At 41.1% G+C, this 8,942-nt stretch overlaps 2 protein-coding genes across 2 annotated transcripts in view; both read left to right on the forward strand.

Annotated features, from left to right (window-relative positions):
* LOC107589810 (collagen alpha-1(X) chain-like) overlaps positions 1–5,510 on the forward strand; it is an 8,659-nt gene extending 3,149 nt beyond the window's left edge. The window contains exons 6-9 of the mRNA XM_016278349.1: positions 2,588–2,732; positions 2,896–2,960; positions 3,063–3,191; positions 4,420–5,510. Of these exons, the coding sequence (XP_016133835.1) occupies positions 2,588–2,732; positions 2,896–2,960; positions 3,063–3,191; positions 4,420–4,476 (396 nt within the window). The 3' untranslated portion in view covers positions 4,477–5,510. The remainder of the gene's footprint in view (positions 1–2,587; positions 2,733–2,895; positions 2,961–3,062; positions 3,192–4,419) is intronic.
* A 1,630-nt stretch (positions 5,511–7,140) lies between these two features.
* LOC107589809 (TGF-beta receptor type-1-like) overlaps positions 7,141–8,942 on the forward strand; it is a 48,867-nt gene continuing 47,065 nt past the window's right edge. Inside the window, exon 1 of the mRNA XM_016278347.1 lies at positions 7,141–7,249. Coding sequence (XP_016133833.1) covers positions 7,159–7,249 — 91 coding nt within the window. The 5' untranslated portion in view covers positions 7,141–7,158. The remainder of the gene's footprint in view (positions 7,250–8,942) is intronic.

An 8,942-nucleotide genomic window follows, 5' to 3' on the forward strand; every position in this document is an offset into this window, starting at 1 on the left:
TCGAGTTGCTGGCAGTGCACCTTGCCCTGAGCCGTCTCAAAGGGCGCTTAGGAGGCAAGCATGTACTTGTCCGCACGGACAACACAGCGACCGTTGCGTACATCAACCGACAAGGTGGTCTGCGCTCCCTTCGCATGTCGCAACTCGCCTGCCACCTCCTCCTCTGGAGTCAAAAGCATCGTGCTGTTCACATTCCTGGGCTGCTCAACCGGGCAGCCGACAAGCTGTCTCGAGCTGCACTCCCGGGAGAATGGCGACTCCATCCCCAGACGGTCCAGCTGGTTTGGAGACGTTTCTGAGCCTCTCAGGTAGACCTGTTTGCCTCTCCAGAAACCTCTCACTGCCAGTTGTTCTTCTCCCTGACTGAGGGAACACTCGGCACGGATGCACTGGCACACAGCTGGCCGCAGGGCCTTCGCAAATATGCGTTTCCCCCAGTGAGCCTTCTTGCACAGATGCTGTGCAAGGTCAGGGAGGACAAGGAGCAGGTCCTGTTGGTGGCACCCTGTTGGCCTACCCGGACCTAGTTCCCAGAACTAATGATCCTTGCGACAGTCCCTCCTTGGCCGATTCCTCTGAGGAAGGATCTACTGACTCAGAGACGGGGCACCCATTGGCACCCGCGTCCAGACCTCTGGAAACTTCATGTCTGGTCCCTGGACAGGACGCGGAAGTTCTAAGTGACCTACCTCAAGAGGTAGTTGACATCATCACTTCAGCGAGAGCACCGTCTACGAGACATGCCTACGCTTTGAAGTGGAACCTGTTCGTTGAGTGGTGTTCTTCTCACCGAGAAGACCCCCGAAGATGCCCGATCAGAGTCGTACTGTCCTTTTTGCAGCAGGGCTTGGAGCGAAGGCTGTCTCCCTCCACCCTCAAAGTCTAAGCTGCTGCAATCACTGCTAACCACGACCCCGTAGAAGGGAAGTCGCTGGAGAAGCATTACCTGGTCGTCAGGTTCCTTAAGGGGGCGAGAAGGCTAAATCCTCCACGGCCCCCCTCTATACCCTCTTGGGACCTGACTCTAGTGCTCACAGCACTACAGCAGGGCCCATTTGAGCCTTTGCAGACGGTCGAGCTGAAATTTCTTTCGATGAAGACTTTGCTCCTGCTGGCATTGGCCTCCATCAAGAGGGTAGGTGACCTGCACGCATTTTCGGTCAACGATTCATGCCTAGAGTTCGGGCCGGCTGACTCCCAGGTAACCCTGAGGCCCCAGCCCGGCTATGTGCCCAAGGTTCCCGCTACTCTCTTCAGGGATCAGGTGGTGAACCGCCAAGCGCTGCCCTCGGAGGAGGCAGACCCAGCCCTAGCTGGGTGCTACGTAGACCGGACGCAAAGCTTCAGGACCTCTGACCAGCTCTTTGTCTGTCACGGAGGCCGGCAGAAGGGGAATGCCGTCTCTAAGCAGAGGATGGCACACTGGATAGTGGATGCAATAATCGCATGCCAATGTGCCCTGCCCATTCAGGGTGGAAGCTCACTCAACTAGAAGTGTTGCATCTTCCTGGGTGCTGGCTCGTGGAGCCTCGCTGGCAGATATCTGTAGATATAGTAGACCCTGTTGAGCTCCTCTGTCCCCTCGGCAGCCTGACATGCCCAAGCGTCCGGCGCCAGGCCTTCACTCGTTGAATCCTCGAGAACCGGTAGAAGGCTGGGTTCCATATGTAAGACCTAAGTGGATCCCATAAGTGTAGAGTCCACGGTATAGCCTCAAGCCCGTGTTTCCCCGGCAGACTTCTGCCATTCCAAGAGGGTTACAATCACCTCCAATCTTCCATATGCACCTAAGGAATGTTTCGTGGCGCCTCGCTGGCAGATATCTGTAGAGCTGCGGGCTGGGCAACCCCTAACACGTTCGCTAGATTCTATAGCCTTCGTGTGGAGCCGGTATCCTCCTGTGTTCTCACCTCAAACGGGTAGAAGCACTGAGAGGCCCCGGCTTCGGGTCGGCTTGCTAAAACCACTCCAGAGAGTCCATATAGTAGACCCTGTTGAGCTCCTCTGTCCCCTCGGCAGCCTGACATGCCCAAGCGTCCGGCGCCAGGCCTTCACTCGTTGAATCCTCGAGAACCGGTAGAAGGCTGGGTTCCATATGTAAGACCTAAGTGGATCCCATAAGTGTAGAGTCCACGGTATAGCCTCAAGCCCGTGTTTCCCCGGCAGACTTCTGCCATTCCAAGAGGGTTACAATCACCTCCAATCTTCCATATGCACCTAAAGAATGTTCATATGTGTATTTGCATAGAGAAAAACAGTACAAAAAAAGGTTAATTAAATAAATAATGATGATGATAATAATAACAAAGTAAGCTCAAATGTACCAAAATTGACATTACTAACATTACTGAGTATTACTGAGTGATCACAATATCTACATTTTTTTTGTGATATTGGCTACAAGGGGCAAAAGGGAGACAAAGGGGATCCAGGTTTGCCTGGCCCACCAGGGCTCCGTGGGAGGACAGGCCTTGTCGTAAGTCAGCTGAAACAAAGACATGAACTATGACTATGCTTATTTTGATAAATGTTAGTAGAAGTGTCTCCCTCTCACATTCCAGCCTCAATGTGATGCTATGTGTTTTAGGGACCTAAAGGGGACTCTGTTGTTGGTCCTCCTGGGGACACTGGTTCCCCAGGCCTTCCAGGACTGCCTGGCTATGGAAGTCCAGGACCACAAAGGCCACCAGGACCTCCTGGACCACCAGGCACTCCGTCCGCATATGGCTCAGGTAACAACAAACACCTTTATCATGACTGCAAAAAGTGAGCTTTTCCAAACTTTTTAGATGACTAGCCCGAATGCATTCTTAAACAGATTTCTCTCCAGAGTAATTTTGAGTGTAAACAACTTACTGATGCATCAAAATTCTTTTTTATTTGTTTCTGTCTCAGCTGCGAATATCCCTGGACCTCCAGGTCATCCAGGGCCATCTGGAGCTCCTGGCCATGGAAACCCTGTAAGTCAGATGGCACAAAACTCAGCAAGCTCATAAAAGATTAAATGCATCTTGTTTTTTTAATGTTTGTCTAGATTATGACTGCTTACTTTGCCTTCCCAGGTGAGAACATATAAAAACACTCAGACCTTGATAAGAGAGACCAGTCAGGGTGCAGAAGGGACTCTGGCATATGTCATAGACAAGAGTGAACTTTACATCAGGGTACGAGGGGGCTGGAAGAAAGTTGAGGTATCTACTGTTCACATTCCCTTCATAACAAATGGAAATAGATCAACATTTCTTTGTTGAATGCTTATTCAAATGCAAAAAGCTTGAAATGCATTTGGTTGTTCTTATTTTATTACTGACTGTTCACTTGTCAATTATAATGTTTCAACTTTATTAGTTAGGCTATAGTTTTAACTGTGGCATCCAAGCAGTACTTAAAGTGTTCTTAAGATGCTTCTGAACCATCAGCTTCATCCTCGTTTAGCAGTCCAGAGCAGGTAGACTTGAGCAGTAGTGTTTGTGTAGGGTGCCACAAAGTTTTGAAAAATTTGAAAGTGGTTGGGAAACACTGCTATATCTTACAATATGTAATGTATTAGTTATCTAATAATGAACAAACCAAGAATTGATACAGCATTTTGTTAATCTTAGTCACTATATTTGCTGGGGGAAAAAAGTGACACCGGGTCAAAATGGCATTGTTCAGAGAAAAACAAAAAACAAAAACAAAAACACAGACACGTCAGTGTATGTCACATTTTATTATTACAATCAGAAATAATGTGAAATAACAGTAAATTAAACAGACCCACTTTATATTAAGTGTCTTTAACTACTATGTACTTACATTTAAATTATTAATTTGATACGATGCAGTTATTGTGTACGTAAATATTTTTACATTTATGCTTAAAATACCTTCCTGCAATTACATCTGTAATTAATTTCTGTAGTTACATCTGTAATAACGCTGTCAATCCTACCACTACACCTTAACCCACCCTTAAACCTAACCATACCACTAAACCTGCCCCTAACCTTACCTGTATCCCACCTCAATAGCAGCAATAGTGATATGCAATACAATTCACAGCAATTAATTTTGTATTGTACATAGTACTTAAAGACACCTAATGTAAAGTGAGAACAATTAAACAAAATAACTATTATAAACATGTATTTAAGTCACATTTTATAATAAATATCCATTTAGAAATAATGCAAAATATCAGTAAATAAATTAATGTATACAGACATTACATAGTACACTATAAACATGTATTTAAGTCACATTTTATTATTACATTCAGAAATAAAGTAAAATGCCAGTAAGTAAAACAAAACATATATAAACATGCATTTTCTACATTTCTGAATATATTTTAACTTTTCAATTTATCTCAATTAATATGATTTCTTATATTATGAACAAACATGAATTAATAAATTGCACATGTTATGACTTAAGGCCTCAGAAACTGGTGTGGCACGGCTCGAGTACCACGGGCATCCAAATGACAACTAACTACTGTGAAGCCTGGAGAACAGGTGACATGGCAGTGACCGGACAGGCATCTCTTCTGCAGACCGGCAGACTGCTGGGGCAGCACACACGTACCTGCTCAAACCACTTCATTGTGCTTTGCATTGAGAACAGCTACATTCAGAGCCCTGGAAGGAACTAGAAAGCTGACCATTTTTTGAAGTCAAGCAATGCAGATGTAGGGAGCAGCAGTAGCTGGCCTGCTGGGGAAAATATCCAATCTACTCTTTAATTAGGAAGAGAGCTCCTGTGAGAAGTTACAAGCCAGGGAAAATAGCACTGCAATCATGTTTCACTTCTTCTCTGAGCATGATGTAAATATGTATAAATCACCCACTGATACTGTTCAATCGACGACCCACCGACTTCTATTCAACTATTAGAATACCAAAGAATACCTCAGCCAGATATCAAGCAAGTGCAGATCCATTGTATGAATTCACCACATTACACTGTGCCTTCTCGGATGATATTAACCCCTCCTCATAAAGACTAATATAGAGTTTCTTGTGTGTGTGTGTGTGTGTGTGTGTGTGTGTGTGTAATGTATTAACTACAAATTTGAGACCATTCTGATCTTTTTAATCAGATTAAATACCAATAATTAGACATCAGTAATTGGATATACTGTATCCAATGAGGGTGTTTTGGAAGTTGTTTAAATTCACTGTATTAATAATTTCTTGGGTGTTTTTTAATAGGCCTAGTTTGTTTGTTTTTTCAGACCCATGAAGCTCCATTCTGTGAACTTGCTTTAAACTAGTATTTAAAAGAGGCAAAATGTCTAATTTGTAATGTAAAACACATCAAACTAAAACAAGTACATACTTTAAATGGCATTAATTGCAAAAGTTGACAGTGGCCACCACAATATTATAACTCTTCACTGTTTTTAATCTTTCTATGACATATTTATAAAGACAAACTAGAAAGTAAGTAACGGTGTTGTTTATCTTCGTCAAATTTAAGTATGAAACAATAATAAAGAGAACTCCCGTTCTTTTTTTCATATTTGAATGGTGCTGAGTTAATAAATGTTTTGTTTTATAAGTGTGGCTCATCTTTCTCTAAGTTTATATTACACTATTTTTATATTTTTGAAAGAAATCTCTTATGCTCACAAGGCTGCATTTATTTAATCAACAATACAGTAAGAATGTGAAATATTATTACAATGTAAAATAACTGTTTTCTATTTGAATATATTTTAAAATGTAATTTATTTCTGTGGTGGGAAAGCTGAATTTTCAACATCATTACACCAGTCTTTAGTGTCACATGATCCTTCAAAAATCATTCTAAAATGCTGAATATAGCGTGTGGAAACCCAGAAACGTTTTTCAGGATTCTTTGATAAATATGAAGTTCAAAAGGTCTAACATTATATGCCTATACTAAATAAAAGTATTAATTTCCTTCAAAAATGAAAACTTACTGACCCCAAACTTTTGGTATATACATTAGGTCACAAGGGGGCAGAGTGGAGACATAAAAGACAGGATATGTGGTTTAAAAAACTTTTAATACGGTTTGATTCAGATACTATAAACGTATAATGTGATATTAATTATTTATAGAGCTAAGCTTGGCACAAATAATGTTTTAGTGTTGTTGTTTTTTTTTGTATGTTTGTTTGATTTGTTTTGTTTTGTTTGTTTACCTCAAATTTGATCAAATTTTCCTCAAGTTTTTATTGCCTAGTTTGATCTAAAACAGTTTAAACTTAGTTTTAATAACCAATCTTCGTTGAGCTCATTCTTTTATATGCCATCATGTCATTGCTTGTGTTTTCTATGTCTGCAGCACAAACTAGTTGTATTCTGAGCTGTCAGTATTACTCAGACCAGCAGGAAAGAGAAGTTTGCTGCAGTGTACTAACTGCAGATATAGCTACTAATAATCAATATCTGCCTTCAGGCTGTGTCTGGCCTGGCTCATTTCATTCTGAGGACATATAGTTCTTTCATTTTTGGCTATATATGTTTTTTGATTCAAAACCTTTTTATTTTCTTATTATATGTCTGCTAGGGCAGTACAAACGCTGCATATAAAGCAACATATGTATCACAAAAAGGTGCATTTACAGTGTTTCGATTGTTTAATGCTACATAGAGGTATCATAAGTGCATTTACACAGAAAATATAATTGCATGTTATATTAATGATGTAAATATGTTTTATTATAAATTAATAATAATAAATTAAATGTATTATATATGTATTACATAATAATATATAAATATAATGCATTATTATTATTTATTAATACATTTACTATAATAGTCAAAGATGTCTTAATACAATGCCCTGTGGAAACCAGCCAAGCAAACCATCTTAGGCTCTTTCTTGCTGTCTTTTTATTTTTATGCTAAATTACTGCCATGAGTATCTCATTACGATTAGCTTGACTGAATTTTTTTTGAAACCCTGAACATAAGAACTGCATCTGGGATGATCAGATACATTTCCTAACTACATTCACAGGACAGATTCACAGTCATTTTGAGGCACAGCCGAACTCCCCGGCAGAACTGAGACAGGGTAACGCGTGAACAATGTAGGCGGAGCATAATTCTCCGTGGTGACCAATCAGAACGCTCCCTTTCTCGAAGCAAAGACCCGACTAGTTGAATGTGTGAGAAAAAAACTGACCAGTCCTAAAGAATGCTCTCTACCACGATGGACGTGGGAACATTGCTTAGCCGCTCGTTACTGCTGACTTTACTCGTATTCACGGTGACCCAGGAGGCACGAGGTAAGTGGGGGACGAGGGCTGTAACACTTCGTAGTTTCCCCTCTACTACATTTCTCAAGTTTTATCCGCTCGTGTTTCATTTTTTTTCTCCAGAAGGCTTACGTACCTAGGGGTGTTCAAATATGGCGCAGGTCATAGGAAGCCGCTCTGGCATGAGTGTTTAGTGATTTTCGGGCCGTTACATCGGTTACATCCACAGCAGTTAGCGAGAGAGTGTGCGTTTTCGGACGGGGGAGATGAGATGGAGCGGCTCGCGCATGCAATCGGAGCACCGCGCGAGTTTTGGATATCGCGACCCAGTATTTATTTACAATACTTCAAAGCTCCTGTTCATTTATAACAGCCTCTAGATCAAATGTTCAGTCATCTGAAACTGTTGAGCAGATTTGCTTTCATGAGCGAGTTCGAGCAGCAGTTTACCATCAATCAGTTCCTATTTCACGTCTGTTCCGCACGTGTTTTGACAGTTTTGCTTTCATAATATGACATTTAAAACTCCCTATCGACTCATTTATTAATTCCAATGGTTTTAGGGCACAGCAGATTCTTATTAATTTCCGATCCGCACGAGTGACATCAATCTGCATTTCGATGCATTTTTGTTGACGAGTTATAGACTAACAGGAAACCTGTTTTACATGTTTACTTGAGTTGTAATAACAGATCGGACTATTTCTGTACGTTACAAATATCACAGGCTATTCTTAACAGAGGGTACAAAACACCAGCTCTGGGATAACTGATATCTTCAATCCATTATTTTTAGTTTAGTAAATTTAATGTGATCGAACGTCAATGGATGCAACAGTTTGTTTGATCAGAGGCGTTTTCTCTTGCTTCACAACAGTACACGCCTACTAAATTGTTACAGCTGTCATAGGATACTAATGACACTTAAATAATTACGTTTAAACCCTTACAGCAATGATTTTGTGTATAACAACACATCCCATTCAAATGGGTTTGTGATATATCACGAGATAACATGACGAGGCGTGTAGTTTGTATTTTGACTGGGCTATAATGCAGCGACATTCCTTTACGCAATCAAATGCATTTTACATCATGCTGTTATGTTTTTCACTCAAAGCATCCCTTTTTAACGTTGTTTAATGCAAATTCAACACAAAAAGAAATAACAATTATTCGTATATTCAAAGGGGTCATATGATGTTGCTAAAAAGAACATTATTTTGTGTATTTGGTGTAGTGAAATGTGTTTATGCGGTTTAAGGTTTAAACACACATTATTTTCTTCATATTGTACATTATAGTTTCTCCTCTATGCCCCGCCTTTCTGAAACGTGTCGATTTTTACAAAGCTCATCGGTCTGAAAAGTGAGGTGTGCTCTGATTGGCCAGCTATCCAGTGCGTTGTGATTGGCCGAATACCTCAAGCGTGTGACGGAAATGTTACGCCCCTGACCATATTGTGATGCCCTGTCCGGCCTGAGCGATGAGACAAAAACATTAAAACCCATTATAAACTAGGCATTTGTTGCGTCCAGTGGGGACATAATTACGTATTACAATGATTTATACTGTCTTTTTACGCGTTGCGTTGCATCGCGCCACGTAAACATAAAACCATGTCTGCATTTGTGATCGGAGAAATGACAAACAACAAGCGCTACTCTACATTGCTCAAAACTCGTGTATGAATAATCAGTGGCAAATTCTTTAAATATAAAAA

Source organism: Sinocyclocheilus grahami, unplaced genomic scaffold, assembly GCF_001515645.1.
Source record: "Sinocyclocheilus grahami isolate Dianchi unplaced genomic scaffold, SAMN03320097.WGS_v1.1 scaffold121.1, whole genome shotgun sequence".
Lineage (NCBI taxonomy): Eukaryota > Metazoa > Chordata > Actinopteri > Cypriniformes > Cyprinidae > Sinocyclocheilus > Sinocyclocheilus grahami.